This window comes from Mycteria americana, chromosome 28 (genome assembly GCF_035582795.1).
Source record: "Mycteria americana isolate JAX WOST 10 ecotype Jacksonville Zoo and Gardens chromosome 28, USCA_MyAme_1.0, whole genome shotgun sequence".
Classification (NCBI taxonomy): domain Eukaryota; kingdom Metazoa; phylum Chordata; class Aves; order Ciconiiformes; family Ciconiidae; genus Mycteria; species Mycteria americana.
Window position 1 is genome coordinate 1,162,176 of NC_134392.1, and position 14,926 is coordinate 1,177,101.

A 14,926-nucleotide genomic window follows, 5' to 3' on the forward strand; every position below is an offset into this window, starting at 1 on the left:
GGGACCCCCCTGCCCGCCCACCCGCGGGGCCGGCGCGGCGGCCGCGGCCGCTCCACCTCCTCCGTGATGTGGAGCCGTTTTGAAAAATCACCCCACGCTAAACCCCACCCCCGCGCTGCCCATTGAAATGGGGCCACGCCGGGGCCCCGCCGCCGCCGCCGCCGCCGCACGCCCCTTCGCCTCGGAGCCGCCCGTTCCCCGGGGCCGGCGGGGCGGCGGGAGGGGCCGGGCCGGAGCCGCGGAGCGGGACCGAGCGGCGGGATGGGGCCGGGGCCGGTGCTGCTGCTGCTCCCGCTGCTGCTGGGGGCCGTGGCGGCGGCAGGTGAGCGGGGACCGGGCCGGGCGGAGCGGGAGCGGGAGCGGGAGCGGCTCCGGGAGGGGCCGCGGATGTGACCCCCCCGCCACGCGGGGACCCACGGGGGGTGGAGGGCGTGGGGGCCGCCCCGGGGACCCCCCGACCGGTGGGGAAAGGGGGTGCGGGGAACCGGGGGGGGGGACCGGAGGGGACCGGACCCACCGGGGCCTGCCCTCCCCGTGGGACCCGCTGCTCCCCCCCCCCCCCCCCCCCCCGGGGCGCGGTCGCCCCCAAACCGCCGCCTGCCCCCCCTCACCCCCCACATCAGCCGGGGCCTCCGCTCCCCGCCGGGGCCTCCCGCGCTCCGGGCCGCGCCGCGGGCTCCGCTTCCCGGCGGGGAAACCGAGGGGGCGGCGGCGGATCCGGACCCCCCCCCCCCCCCCGCCCCGCTCCGGCCGGGCCGGGCCGGGTCCCCCCCGCCGCCATGGCCGCCGGGCTGGGGGGAGCGGGCGGTGGGCGGGGAGAGGGAGGTGTTGCCCCGCCCCCTCAGCCCCGGGAGGGACCAATCGCCGCCCGCGCCCCGCCCCACCCCGCGGCGGACGCGTTTCCCATTGGCGACGGAGCGGACTGGCCACCCGGCGGGGACACGCCCCGCTGGCCAATGGGAGCGCGGCGCGCGAGGAGGGCGCGGCACGGCCCCGCCCTCTCGGAGACCCTGGGGCCCCCCGGGATGGGCCCGATCCCTGCGACGGAGCCCCCCGCCATGGGCCTGGACCCCCGGGGTGGGACCCCCCGGGACGGAACCCCCCGGGAACGGGCTTGGACCCCCCCCCCGGGACGGGGCTTGGACCCCCCCGGGCCGGGCCCAACCCGCCGGGATGGGCCGGACCCCCGGGCCGGACCCCCGGGATCGCGCCTGGGACTCCCCCGGGATGGGACCCCCGGGACTGAGCCCCCCCCCTCCCCGGGACGGGACAGACCCGCCCCCCCGGAACGGGCCTGGGACCCCCGAGGATGGGCCCGATCCCCGGGACGGACCCCCCCGGGACGCGCCTGGGTGGGACCCCCCCGGGACGGGACGGGCCGGACCCCCCCGGGATGTGCCGGACCCCCAGGATCGCGCCTGGGACCCCCCAGCACAGCCCCCTCCCCCCCCCCCCCCCGGGCCGGGCTGGGCCCCCCGACTTTGCCCCGACCCCCCGGGCCAGGGCTCGCCCCCCCCGGCACAAGCCCCCCCGGTGGGGGGGTGAAGGCACCGCGGGTCGCCCTGACCCCGGCCCCGGCACAAACAACCCTCCCACGGCAAAGTCCAGCGCCGCCGGCGACGTGCCCGAAGCCGCCCCGGCGGCCCCCGGTGCCGCCAGCCGCAGCCCCCCCCCGGCCGGTGCCGGGAAATGGGGGGGGGGGGGAGGGGGGGGGTCTCCACTTTGGGGGTCTCGCCGCGACCGTCCCCCAGACTCGGGGCGGGGGGGTTGCCGTGAAAATGCCGCCGGTGGCTGCCGCTGCGGCCTAGGCAGGGGTGGGGGGCCGGGGGCCGGGGCGGGGGGCGCCCGCTGAGCCCCCGCTGCCGCAGGTGCCGAGGAGTGCGGCCAGAGCAAGTTCCGGTGCGGGGACGGCTCCTGCATCTCCAGCGCCTGGGTGTGCGATGGCAGGGCCGAGTGCCGGGACGGCTCCGACGAGACGCCGGAGACCTGCCGTGAGTGCCGGCGCTGCCGCGATGCGCCACGCCGTGCCGCGTGCCGTGCCGTGCCACGCTATGTGCCGGGACACACCGCGGTGTGTCTGTGTGCTGTGACACACCGCGCCATGTGGCCGGGAGCCGTGCTGCACCGTGCCGTGTGCCACGTGCCCTGCCGTGCCGTGCCGTGCCGTGCTGCCGTGTGCCGTGCCGGGCTGTTCTGGGCAACGCCGTGCTGCGCCACACCAGGCAGTGCCACGGGCTGCCATCGTGTGCCGTGCCATGTGCTGTGCCGTGCCGTGTGCCACGCGCTGTGCCGTGCCGTGCCGTGCCATGCTATGCTGTGCCATGCTACATGCCATGCCGTGCCGTGCTGCCGTGTACCGTGCCGTGCTGGGCGATGCCGTGCTGCGCCACACCCGGCGGTGCCACGGGCTGCCGTCACGTGCCGTGCCATGCCATGTGCTGTGCCATGTGCCACGCGCTGCACCGTGCCGTGCCGTGCTGCCGTGTGCCGTGCCGTGCCGTGCTGGGCGATGCCGTGCTGCGCCACACCAGGCGGTGCCACGGGCTGCCGTCGTGTGCCGTGCCGTGCCGCGTGCCGTGCCGTGTGCCTCGCCGTGCCGCCCCCGCGGTGCCATCCCCCCGCTGTCCCCCCAGGCTCCCTCTCCTGCTCCCCGACCGAGTTCAACTGCGGCGGCCGCTGGAGCCGGTGCATCCCGGCGTCCTGGCGCTGCAACGGGCACCACGACTGCGAGAACGGCTCCGACGAGCTGGACTGCCGTGAGTGCCGGGGCAGCGGGGGGGGGGGGATTCCGGGGGTGCCACCCGCCGCTGACCGGGCCCGGGGTCCCTCCCGCAGCCCCCCGAGCCTGCGCCGGGGACCAGCTGCGCTGCGGCAGCGGGGCCTGCGTCTCGCGCGCCTTCGCCTGCGACGGGGAGCGGGACTGCGAGGACGGGGCGGACGAGGCCGGCTGCCCCCCCCCCCGCCACCTGCGGCCCCCACGCCTTCCGCTGCAACGACTCGGCCTGCGTCCCCCAGCTCTGGGCCTGCGACGGGGACCCCGACTGCCCCGACGGCTCCGACGAGTGGCCCCGCAGCTGCGGCCCCCCCCGCGCCCCCCGGCCCTGCGCCCCGCTCCAGTTCGCCTGCCGCTCCGGCGAGTGCATCCACCGGCGCTGGCGCTGCGACGGCAGCCCCGACTGCCGGGACCGCTCCGACGAGGAGGGATGCCGTACGTGACGCCGGGACGGGACGGGGCGGGACGGGGGGGAACGGGGACGCTCCGGCGCCTTCTGACCCCCCCCCCCCCCCCGCCTCCCCCCGCAGCCGCCGCCGCCACGTGCCGCCCCGACCAGTTCCAATGCCGGGACGGGCGCTGCGTGCTGGGGGTCCGGCAGTGCGACGGCGAGGCCGACTGCGCCGACGGCAGCGACGAGGAGGGATGCCACAACGGTACCCGCCGGGACGCCGCGGGTGGGATGGGGGGGGGGGGTTTGGGGGTGTCCTGGGGGAGAGACACCGACACCCCCCTGCCCCCCCCCCCCGCTTCGCCCCCGCAGTGACGGCCTGCGACGGCCCCCACGAGTTCAAGTGCCGCTCGGGCGAGTGCATCCCCATGGAGCGGGTCTGCGACTGGCACCGCGACTGCCGGGACTGGACCGATGAGCCCATCAAGCAGTGCGGTACGGCCGGGACCCCCCCCCCCCCCCCCAAAACCCCCTCGGGACCCCCCCCCAAACCCACCACAAGCTTCCCCGGGGGCGTGGGGTCTCTGCCTGGTGCTGGGGGTCCCGTGGGGGGGTCCCCCACCTCACCCCACCCCTTGGTGTGTCCCCCCCCCCCCCCCCCAGGGGTCAACGAGTGCCTGGACGGCAGCAGCGGCTGCGCCCACGTCTGCCAGGACCTTCGCCTGGGCTACCGGTGCCGCTGCCGGGAGGGCTTCAGCCTGGGCCCCGACGGGAAGAGCTGCGAGGGTGAGCCCTGCCCCCCCCCCCCCCCCGCCATGGGACCCCCCGACCCCCCCGGGGCCCCCCCGGGGTCTCCCTGACCTCCTCAGGGACCCTCTGACCCCCCCGTGGGACCCCCTGATCCCCCCAGGACCCCCCCAGTGCCCCCTGACCTCCTCAGGGACCCTCTGACCCCCCCGTGGGACCTCCTGATCCCCCCGGGACCCCCCCAGTGCCCCCCCGACCTCCTCAGGGACCCTCTGACCCCCCCATGGGACCCCAGGACCCTCTCACCCCCCCAGGGCCCCTCTGACCCCCCCCATGGGACCACCTGACCCCCAGGGACCCCCCCTGACCCCCCCAGGGTTGCCCATGGGACCCCCAGGGCCCCCCCGACCCCCTCAGGACCACCTACGGGACCCCCCCCACCCCCCACGGGACCCCCCTGACTCCCCAGGGACCCCCCCCCAGTGCCCCCCCCAGGGACCCCCCCCGATCCCGCCCAGGCCCCTCTGACCCCCCCATGGGACCACCTGACCCCCCAGGGACCCCCCCTGACCCCCCCAGGGTTGCCCATGGGACCCCCAGGGCCCCCCGACCCCCCACAGGACCACCTACGGACCCCCCCCACCCCCCACGGGACCCCCCTGACTCCCCAGGGACCCCCCCCCCCAGTGCCCCCCGACCCCCCCAGGGACCCCCCCCGATCCCCCCAGGGCCCCTCTGACCCCCCAGGGACCCCCCCCCACCCCCCGGAACCTCCTGACCCCCCCCGGGGACCCCCCGCCCCCAGACATCGACGAGTGCCAGGACCCCCACAGCTGCGCCAGCGCTGCCACAACCTCCCGGCGGCTTCAAGTGCGAGTGCGGGAGGGGTACGGGCTGGAGCCCCCCACCCGCGCCTGCCGCGCCCTCGGTGCGTCCCCGCCCCCGCCCCCGCCCCCGGAGCCCCTTCGTCCTTGTTCGCACCCCGAGTCTGCGCCTCTGCACCCCCTTCCCCTCTGCACCCCCCTTTCCCCTCTGCACCCCCCTTTCCCTCTGCACCCCCATTTCCCCTCTGCACCCCCGTTTCCTCCTTTGCACCCCATTCCCCTCTGCACCCCATTCCCCCTCTGCACCCCCTTCCCCTCTGCACCCCCCTTTCCCTCAGCACCCCCCTTCCCCTCTGCACCCCCCTTCCCCCTCTGCACCCCACTTCCCCTCTGCACCCCCATTTCCCCTCTGCACCCCCCTTCCCCTCTGCACCCCCCTTTCCCCTCTGCACCCCACTTCCCCTCTGCACCCCACTTCCCCCTCTGCACCCCCGCTTCCCTCTGCACCCCCCTTTCCTCTGCACCCCCACTTCCCCTTTGCACCCCCCTTCCCCTCTGCACCCCCGTTTCCTCCTTTGCACCCCCACTTCCCCCTTGCACCCCCACTTCCCCTCTGCACCCCATTCCCCTCTGCACCCCCTTCCCCTCTGCACCCCCATTTCCCCTCTGCACCCCCACTTCCCCCTCTGCACCCCCTTTCCCCTCTGCACCCCCTTCCCCCTCTGCATCCCCCTTTCCCCTCTGCACCCCCATTTCCCCTCTGCACCCCCCTTCCCTCTGCACCCCATTTCCCCTCTGCACCCCACTTCCCCTCTGCACCCCCATTTCCCCTCTGCACCCCGTTCCCCTTTGCACCCCCACTTCCCTCTGCACCCCCCTTCCCTCTGCACCCCGCTTCCCCTCTGCACCCCCACTTCCCCTTTGCACCCCCCTTCCCCTCTGCACCCCCACTTCCCCTCTGCCCCCCTTTCCCTCTGCACCCCCACTTCCCTCTGCACCCCCTTTCCCTCTGCACCCCCACTTCCCTTCTGCACCCCCCCTTCCCCTCTGCACCCCCACTTCCCCTCTGCACCCCCGTTTCTCCTCCTTTGCACCCCCGCTTCCCCTCTGCACCCCCCACTTCCCTCTGCACCCCCTTTCCCTCTGCACCCCCACTTCCCTTCTGCACCCCCCTTCCCTCTGCACCCCCGCCTTCCCCTCTGCACCCCACTTCCCCCTCTGCACCCCACTTCCCCTCTGCACCCCATTTCCTCTGCACCCCCGTTCCTCCTTTGCACCCCCACTTCCCCTCTGCACCCCCCTTCCCTCTGCACCCCCGCTTCCCCTCTGCACCCCCACTTCCCCTTTGCACCCCCCTTCCCCTCTGCACCCCCACTTCCCCTCTGCACCCCCTTTCCCCTCTGCACCCCCACTTCCCCTCTGCACCCACTTCCCCTTTGCACCCCCCTTCCCCTCTGCACCCCCACTTCCCCTCTGCACCCCCTTTCCCTCTGCACCCCACTTCCCTTCTGCACCCCCTTCCCCTCTGCACCCCCACTTCCCCTCTGCACCCCACTTCCCCTCTGCACCCCCGTTTCCTCCTTTGCACCCCCGCTTCCCCTCTGCACCCCACTTCCCTCTGCACCCCCCTTTCCCTCTGCACCCCACTTCCCTTCTGCACCCCCCTTCCCTCTGCACCCCCGCTTCCCCTCTGCACCCCCGTTTCCTCCTTTGCACCCCCGCTTCCCCTCTGCACCCCCACTTCCCTCTGCACCCCCCTTTCCCTCTGCACCCCCACTTCCCCTCTGCACCCCCTTTCCCCTCTGCACCCCCACTCCCCTCTGCACCCCACTTCCTTCTGCACCCCCCTTCCCTCTGCACCCCACTTCCCCTCTGCACCCCCGTTCCTCCTTTGCACCCCCACTGCCCCTCTGCACCCCCCTTCCCCCTCTGCACCCCCCTTCCCCTCTGCACCCCCACTTCCCCTCTGCACCCCCGCTTCCCCTCTGCACCCCCGTTTCCTCCTTTGCACCCCCGCTTCCCCTCTGCACCCCCACTTCCCCTCTGCACCCCCCTTCCCCCTCTGCACCCCCATTTCCCCTCTGCACCCCCACTTCCCCCTCTGCACCCCCCTTCCCCTCTGCACCCCATTTCCCCTCTGCACCCCCCTTCCCCTCTGCACCCCCATTTCCCCTCTGCACCCCCACTTCCCCCTCTGCACCCCCATTTCCCCTCTGCACCCCCGTTTCCTCCTTTGCACCCCCACTTCCCCTCTGCACCCCCTTCCCCTCTGCACCCCCGCTTCCCCTCTGCACCCCACTTCCCCTTTGCACCCCCTTCCCCTCTGCACCCCCACTTCCCCTCTGCACCCCCACTTCCCCTTTGCACCCCCCTTCCCCTCTGCACCCCCACTTCCCCTCTGCACCCCCTTTCCCCTCTGCACCCCCACTTCCCCTCTGCACCCCCCTTTCCCTCTGCACCCCCACTTCCCTTCTGCACCCCCCTTCCCCTCTGCACCCCCACTTCCCCTCTGCACCCCCGTTTCCTCCTTTGCACCCCCGCTTCCCCTCTGCACCCCCACTTCCCCTCTGCACCCCCCTTTCCCTCTGCACCCCACTTCCCTTCTGCACCCCCCTTCCCCTCTGCACCCCCGCTTCCCCTCTGCACCCCACTTCCCCCTCTGCACCCCCACTTCCCCCTCTGCACCCCCATTTCCCCTCTGCACCCCCGTTTCCTCCTTTGCACCCCCACTTCCCCTCTGCACCCCCCTTCCCCTCTGCACCCCGCTTCCCCTCTGCACCCCCACTTCCCTTTGCACCCCCCTCCCCTCTGCACCCCCACTTCCCCTCTGCACCCCCTTTCCCCTCTGCACCCCCACTTCCCCTCTGCACCCCCACTTCCCCTTTGCACCCCCCTTCCCCTCTGCACCCCCACTTCCCCTCTGCACCCCCTTTCCCCTCTGCACCCCACTTCCCTCTGCACCCCCCTTTCCCTCTGCACCCCCACTTCCCTTCTGCACCCCCCTTCCCCTCTGCACCCCCACTTCCCCTCTGCACCCCCACTTCCCCTCTGCACCCCCGTTTCCTCCTTTGCACCCCCGCTTCCCCTCTGCACCCCCACTTCCCCTCTGCACCCCCCTTTCCCTCTGCACCCCCACTTCCCTTCTGCACCCCCCTTCCCCTCTGCACCCCCGCTTCCCCTCTGCACCCCCCTTCCCCTCTGCACCCCCACTTCCCCCTCTGCACCCCCCTTTCCCCTCTGCACCCCCACTTCCCCCTCTGCACCCCCGTTCCTCCTTTGCACCCCCGCTTCCCCTCTGCACCCCACTTCCCCCTCTGCACCCCCCTTCCCCTCTGCACCCCCACTTCCCCCTCTGCACCCCCGTTTCCCCCCCCCGCTCCTTTGCACCCCCACTCCCCCATCCCTGCACCCCCATCCTCGCCCCTCGCCCCCCGGCACCCCCACCCGCACCCCCTCCCCCCCCGTGCCTGGTGCAGCTTTGGGGTGCGGGTTTGGGGGTGTGGGGGGGGCGCGGGGTGCAGGGGGGGTGGGGGCCTGGGTTTGGGGGTGCAGGGGGGGTCCGGCAGCGGTGTGAGCTGGGTGGGGGCTGGGTTTGGGGGTGCGGGGGGGGTGCAGGGTGCGGGGGGGTCCAGCAGCGGGTGCAGGGGGGGTGGGGGCTGGGTTTTGGGGGTGCGGGGGGGTGCAGGGTGCAGGGGGGGTCCGGCAGTGGGTGGGGGGCTGGGTTTGGGGGTGTGGGGGGGGTGAGGGGTGGGTTTGGGGGTGCGGGGGGGTCCGGCAGTGGGTGCAGGGGGGGTGGGGGCTGGGTTTGGGGGTGCGGGGGGGTCCGGCAGTGGGTGCAGGGGGGTGGGGCTGGGTTTGGGGGTGCGGGGGGGGTCCGGCAGTGGGTGCAGGGGGGGTGGGGGCTGGGTTTGGGGGTGCGGGGGGGGGTCCGGCAGCGGGGTGCAGCGCCTGCCCCCCCCCAGGCCCCCCCGCCGCCCTCCTCTTCAGCAACCGGCACGAGATCCGGCGCCTGGCGCTGGACGGCGGCGAGTACGGGCGCCTGCTGGGGCCCCTCAAGCACGCCGGGGCCCTGGACGCCGACGTGGCCGCCGGCACCGTCTACTGGGCCGACCTCGCCGGGGGGCACATCTACCGGTGAGGGCCCCCCCGGCACCCCCCGCCGCCGCCGCCCGCCCGGCGTCCCCGCCGTCGCCGTAACGGCTCCGTGTCCCGGCAGGTCGCCGCTGGCCGGCGCGGCGGAGGGCGGCCGGGGCGTCGCCGTCGTCGGGACGGGGCCGGGGACGCCGGACGGCATCGCCCTGGACTGGGTGCACGGCAACATCTACTGGACGGACTCGCGGCTCGGCACCGTCTCGGTGGCCGACGCGGCGGCGAGCGCCGCAGGACGCTGGTGCGGGAGCCGGGGGCCAAGCCCCGCGCCATCGCGGTGGACCCGCTGCACGGGTACGGGGCTGGGACGCGGCGGGGGGGGCGGGGGGGGGGACACGGGACGGGGACGGCGGGCGGGGCCGGGGGTGACGGGGCACCCGCTGCCTCCCAGTTACATGTACTGGACGGACTGGGGAGCCAGCGCCAAGATCGCCAAGGGCGGCCTCAACGGCGCCGACCAGTTCCCGCTGGTGACCGAGGGCGTCGAGTGGCCCAACGGCATCGCGCTGGGTGAGCCCCCGCCACCGCCACCGCCACCGCCACGGCCCCGCGTGTCCCTGTCCCCGTCCCCGGCCCCGGCCCCATCCTGGTCCCCTGCCAGTCCCTGCGCTGGTCCCAGTCCCCGGCCCCGTCCCAGTCCCGTCCCCATCCTCGCGCATCCATGTCCCCACGTGTCCCCACATGTCCCCGTCCCCATCCCCATCCTTGCGCATCCATGTCCCCGTGTGTCCCACGTGTCCCCATCCCATCCTGGTCCCTGTCCCCATCCCTGCGTGTCCCCGTGTGTCCCCATCCCCATCCCTGCGTGTCCCTGTCCCATCCCCGTCCTTGCGCATCCATGTCCCCACATGTCCCCACGTGTCCCCATCCCCATCCCTGCGTGTCCATGTCCCCACGTGTCCCCACGTGTCCCCGTCCCCCTCCCCATGTCCCCATCCCTGCGTGTCCCCACGTGTCCCCATCCCATCCTTGCATGTCCCTGTCCCCATCCCCATCCCCATCCTTGTGCATCCGTGTCCCCGCGTGTCCCCACGTGTCCCCGTCCCCCTCCCCATGTCCCCATCCCTGTGTGTCCCCACGTGTCCCCATCCCACGTGTCCCTGTCCCCATCCCCATCCCTGCGTGTCCATGTCCCCACGTGTCCCCACGTGTCCCCATCCCCATACTGGTCCCCATCCCTGCGTGTCCCCCCGCGTGTCCCCATCCCCATCCCCACGTGTCCCCGTCCCCCTCCCCGTGTCCCCATCCCTGCGTATCCCCGCGTGTCCCTGTCCCCATCCCCACATGTCCCCGCGTGTCCCCCTCCCCGCGTGTCCCCGTCCCCATGTGTCCCTGTCCCCCATCCCCATCCCGCGTGTCCCCGTCCCCATCCCCACATGTCCCTGTCCCATCCCCATCCCCGCGTGTCCCCGTCCCCATCCCCACATGTCCCCGCGTGTCCCCATCCCCACGTGTCCCCGTCCCCCTCCCTGTGTCCCATCCCTGCGTGTCCCCACGTGTCCCCGTCCCCATCCCACGTGTCCCTGTCCCCATCCCCATCCCTGCGTGTCCATGTCCCCACGTGTCCCCACGTGTCCCCGTCCCCCTCCCCGTGTCCCCATCCCTGCGTATCCCCACGTGTCCCCGTCCCCATCCCCACGTGTCCCCGCGTGTCCCCCTCCCCGCGTGTCCCCGTCCCCCTCCCCGCGTCCCCCGCGTCCCCGGCTGACGCCCGCCCAGACCTGCCCTCCCAGCGCCTGTACTGGGTGGACTCGCGGCTCCACGCGCTCTCCAGCGTGGACGTGGACGGGGGCCGCCGCCGCACCGTCCTGGCCGACCCCCGGGCGCTCGCCCACCCCTTCGCCGTCGCCGTCTTCGAGGTGAGGCCCCTCCCCGCCCCCCCCCCCCCCCGCCCCCCCCCGCCGCGTCCCCGCCGCGTCCCCAACCCGTCCCCGCAGGACACCGTCTTCTGGAGCGACGTCCCGAGCGGGGCCATCTTCAGCGCCGGCCGCCGGACGGGCGCGCGGCTCCGCAGGGTGGCCCGGGACCTCCTGGCCCCCGGGGACATCGTCCTCCTCCACCCGCTGCGCCAGCCCCCAGGTACCCCCGCCCCCGCCCCCGCCCTGGCCTCCCGTCCCCTGTCCCGTCCCCTGTCCTGTCCCCTGTCCTCCTGTCCTCCTGTCCCCTGTCCTCTGTCCTGTCCCCTGTCCCCTGTCCCCCCGTCCGCCCGTCCTTCCAGCCCCGCATCCCTCTGTCCCCCATCCCTGTGTCCAGCTGTCCCCCTCCCCTCCCCATCCCTTCCCCACCCCTTCCCCACCCCTTCCCCCTCCCCACCCCTTCCCCACCCCTTCCCCATCCCTTCCCCTCCCCTCCCCGTCCCTTCCCACCCCTTCCCCACCCCTTCCCCATCCCCTCCCCATCCCCTCCTCATCCTTCCCCACCCCTTCCCCCTCCCCATCCCTTCCCCATCCCTTCCCCACCCCTTCCCCACCCTTCCCCATCCCCTCCCCATCCCCTCCTCATCCCTTCCCCACCCCTTCCCCACCCCTTCCCCCTCCCCGTCCCTTCCCCATCCCCTCCCTGTCCCCTCCCCACCCCTTCCCCCTCCTCGTCCCTTCCCCACCCCTTCCCATCCCCTCCCCACTCCTTCCCCTCTCCTCCCCGTCCCTTCCCCCCCCCTTCCCCATCCCCTCCCGCCCCTCCCCACCCCGTTCCCACCCTGCCCTCTCCCCCCAGGTGAGAACCGCTGCTCCCCGGCCGGGGGGGGCTGTGCCTTCCTCTGCCTCCCCGCGCCCCAGCTGGGCCCCCGCGCCCCCCGCTTCACCTGCGCCTGCCCCGACGGCCAGCGCCTGGCGCCCGACGGCCGCGCCTGCCTGCCAGGTACCCCCCCCCCCGCGCCCCGGCACCCGGCACCCCCCACCCTGCACCCCCAGGCCCTGCGACCCCCACCCTGCACCCCCAGCACCCTGCACCCCCCACTGCTGGCACCCTGCGCCCCCCAGCACCCTGCGCCCCCCCACTGCTGGCACCCTGTGACCCCCAGGCCCTGCGACCCCCACCCTGAGACCCCCAGCACCCTGCACCCCCCACTGCCGGCACCCTGCGACCCCCACCTGCACCCCCAGGCCCTGCGACCCCCACCCTGAGACCCCCAGCACCCTGCACCCCCCCACTGCCGGCACCCTGCGACCCCCACCCTGCACCCCCAGGCCCTGCGACCCCCACCCTGCGACCCCCAGCACCCCGCACCCCCCACTGCTGGCACCCTGTGACCCCCAGGCCTGCGACCCCCACCCTGAGACCCCAGCACCCTGCACCCCCCACTGCCGGCACCCTGCACCCCCAGACCCACAGACTCTGCCCCCCCAGACCAGGCAGCCCCCCACCCCTGCACCCCCAGACCTCCAGCACCCTGCACCCTCACCCTGCACCCCCCCACTGCCAGCACCCTGCACCCCAGCCCCCCAGCCCTGCCCCCCCCCACTGCCGGCACCCTGCACCCCAGCCCCTGCCCCCCCCCCACTGCCGGCACCCTGCACCCCCAGCCCCCAGCCCCTGCACCCCCGTATCTTTGCAGCCGCCCCACCCTGCACCCCCAGCCCCCTGCACCCCCAGCCCCGCTCACTCTCTCCCCCCCCAGACCCCTCGGCCCCCGCCCCGACGGACGCAGCCCCCGGCACCCCCACAGCCCCCCCGCAGCCCCGACGCCCAGCTGGGACCCCCCCGCCCGTGGGGTGCCCCCGGGCCCCACCACCGCCAGCAGCACCGCCGGCAGCACCGGCACCACCGCCGGCAGCACCGACACCTCCAGCAACGCCACAGCAGGTACCAGCCCCACGGCCCAGCCCCGTGGCTCAGCCCCACATCCCAGCCCCATGGCTCAGCCCTACATCCCAGCCCCACGGCCCAGCCCCATGGCTCAGCCCCACATCCCAGCCCCACGGCTCAGCCCCACATCCCAGCCCCACGGCTCAGCCCTACATCCCAGCCCCACAGCTCAGCCCCACAGCTCAGCCCATCCTCATGGCTCAGCCCTACGGCTCAGCCCTACATCCCAGCCCATGGCTCAGCCCACAGCTCAGCCCCACGGCTCAGCCCCATGGCTCAGCCTGTCTCCATGTCCCAGCCCCACGGCCCAGCCCCACAGCTCGGGGCTGACGGCCGCCTCTCCCCTTTCCCAGGCGGCACCGGTGAGGCCACGGAGCACGTGGGGAGCAGGACGGGGCCGACGGCGCTCGCGGTCGTCCTGCCCTGGGTAGGTTGGGGGTCCCGGCATGGGGGCGGCTAAATGTGGGGAGGGGGGTCCGAGAATGGGGGGGGCTGGTGTGGGGGTCCTGGCTCAGGGGGGGTCTGAACACGGGTGGGTGCCAGAATGGGGGTCCAGAATGGCGGGGGGGGGTCCTGGCATAGGGAGCGCCAGCGTGGGGTCTGGAAAAAGGGGGTCCCACAATGGGGGTCCTGGCACGGGGTCCCAAAACCGGGGTCCCGGCAGGGGGAGCCCAGAATGGGGGTCCTGGCGTGGGGGTCCCGGCACGGGGTCCCCCGCCCTGACCCCCCCCCCCCCGCCCGCAGCGCTCCTCATCCTCGCGGCCTTCGGCGCCCGCGGGCTCTGGCGCAGCTGGCGCCGGCGCAGCACCAACAGCATCAACTTCGACAACCCCGTCTACCAGAAAACCACCGAGGACGAGGAGCCCCTGGGCCGGGGCCAGGGGGGCTTCAGCTACCCCACGGTGAGCTGTGGGGCGGGGGGGCACCCCACGGGGGGCTGTGGGGCGGGGGGGCTTCAGCTACCCCACGGTGAGCTGTGGGGGCGGGGGGGCACCCCACGGGGAGCTGTGGGGCGGGGGGGGCTCAGACACCCCATGGGGAGCTGTGGGGTGGGGGGGCACCCACGGGGGGCTGTGGGGCGGGGGGGCTTCAGCTACCCCACGGTGAGCTGTGGGGCGGGGGGGCACCCCACGGGGGGCTGTGGGGCGGGGGGGGCTCAGACACCCCACGGTGAGCTGTGGGGCGGGGGGGCACCCCACGGGGAGCTGTGGGGCGGGGGGGGCTCAGACACCCCACGGGGAGCTGTGGGGCAGGGGGGATTCAGTCACCCCACGGTGAGCTGTGGGGTGGGGGGGCTCAGACACCCCACGGGGAGCTGTGGGGCGGGGGGGGCTCAGACACCCCACGGTGAGCTGTGGGGCGGGGGGGCACCCCACGGGGGGCTGTGGGGCGGGGGGGGCTCAGCCACCCACGGGGAGCTGTGGGGCGGGGGGGCACCCCACGGGGGACTGTGGGGTGGGGGGGGCTCAGACACCCCACGGTGAGCTGTGGGGCGGGGGGGGCACCCCACGGGGGCTGTGGGGCGGGGGGTGCTCAGACACCCCACGGGGAGCTGTGGGGCGGGGGGGCACCCCACAGGGAGCTGTGGGGCAGGGGGGGGCTCAGACACCCACGGGGAGCTGTGGGGCGGGGGGGCTCAGCCACCCCATGGTGAATGGGGGCCCCCCGTGGTGAGCTATGGGGCAGGGGGGCTTCAGCTACCCCATGGCGGGGAGCTGTGCCCCCCAAGAGGCCCACGTGTGTGGGGCGGGCTGATGCACGTGGGGCAGGAGTCTCATCCCCCTGCCCCACTGATCCCCCCCCCCCCCCCCCCCCCCAGCGCCAGGCCGTGAGCCTGGACGATGACATCGCCTGAGGACATGGGGGGGCTCCCCCCACCAGCCCCCCCGAAAACGCGCCGGAGCCCGGCCGGATCCTGCCCCCGCGCCGAGGGACCCCTCGTGGGGCGGGACGGGCCCCCGGGTGCGGGGCCGTGCCCGGCACCGTGCGGCTGCGCCCCGCCACGGGCCTCCGCGCGTGACCCCGGCCGGCCGCACCGGCCGCGCGCGGTCGTACGTGACCGTCCGCGGTCGCGCGGGGCCGCGTGGCGTTGGGCGCGCCCGCACGCGGGCGCGCGCGGACGAGGGTTGCGGGCGGCCGGACGCGGTCGGACGGGGCCGCGCACGGGCGGACGCGGCGAACGCGCGGCCGCGCGCCTCTACCCGGCGTAGGCCGCGGTGCGTGGCCGGCTGCGGC

General features: G+C 75.0%; 1 protein-coding gene across 1 annotated transcript; it reads left to right on the forward strand.

Annotated features, from left to right (window-relative positions):
* The first annotated feature begins 137 nt into the window (after positions 1 to 137).
* LDLR (low density lipoprotein receptor) lies at positions 138 to 13,664 on the forward strand. The gene is given in 21 exon segments (XM_075525837.1): positions 138 to 322; positions 1,869 to 1,991; positions 2,634 to 2,756; positions 2,836 to 2,951; positions 2,953 to 3,208; positions 3,304 to 3,429; positions 3,537 to 3,659; positions 3,828 to 3,950; positions 4,717 to 4,839; positions 8,698 to 8,869; positions 8,952 to 9,100; positions 9,103 to 9,178; positions 9,276 to 9,394; positions 10,604 to 10,743; positions 10,822 to 10,963; positions 11,600 to 11,743; positions 12,504 to 12,688; positions 13,045 to 13,118; positions 13,207 to 13,223; positions 13,436 to 13,600; positions 13,651 to 13,664. Coding segments are annotated over 21 exon segments (2,571 nt in total). The 5' UTR covers positions 138 to 261.
* The last annotated feature ends 1,262 nt before the right edge of the window (positions 13,665 to 14,926 follow it).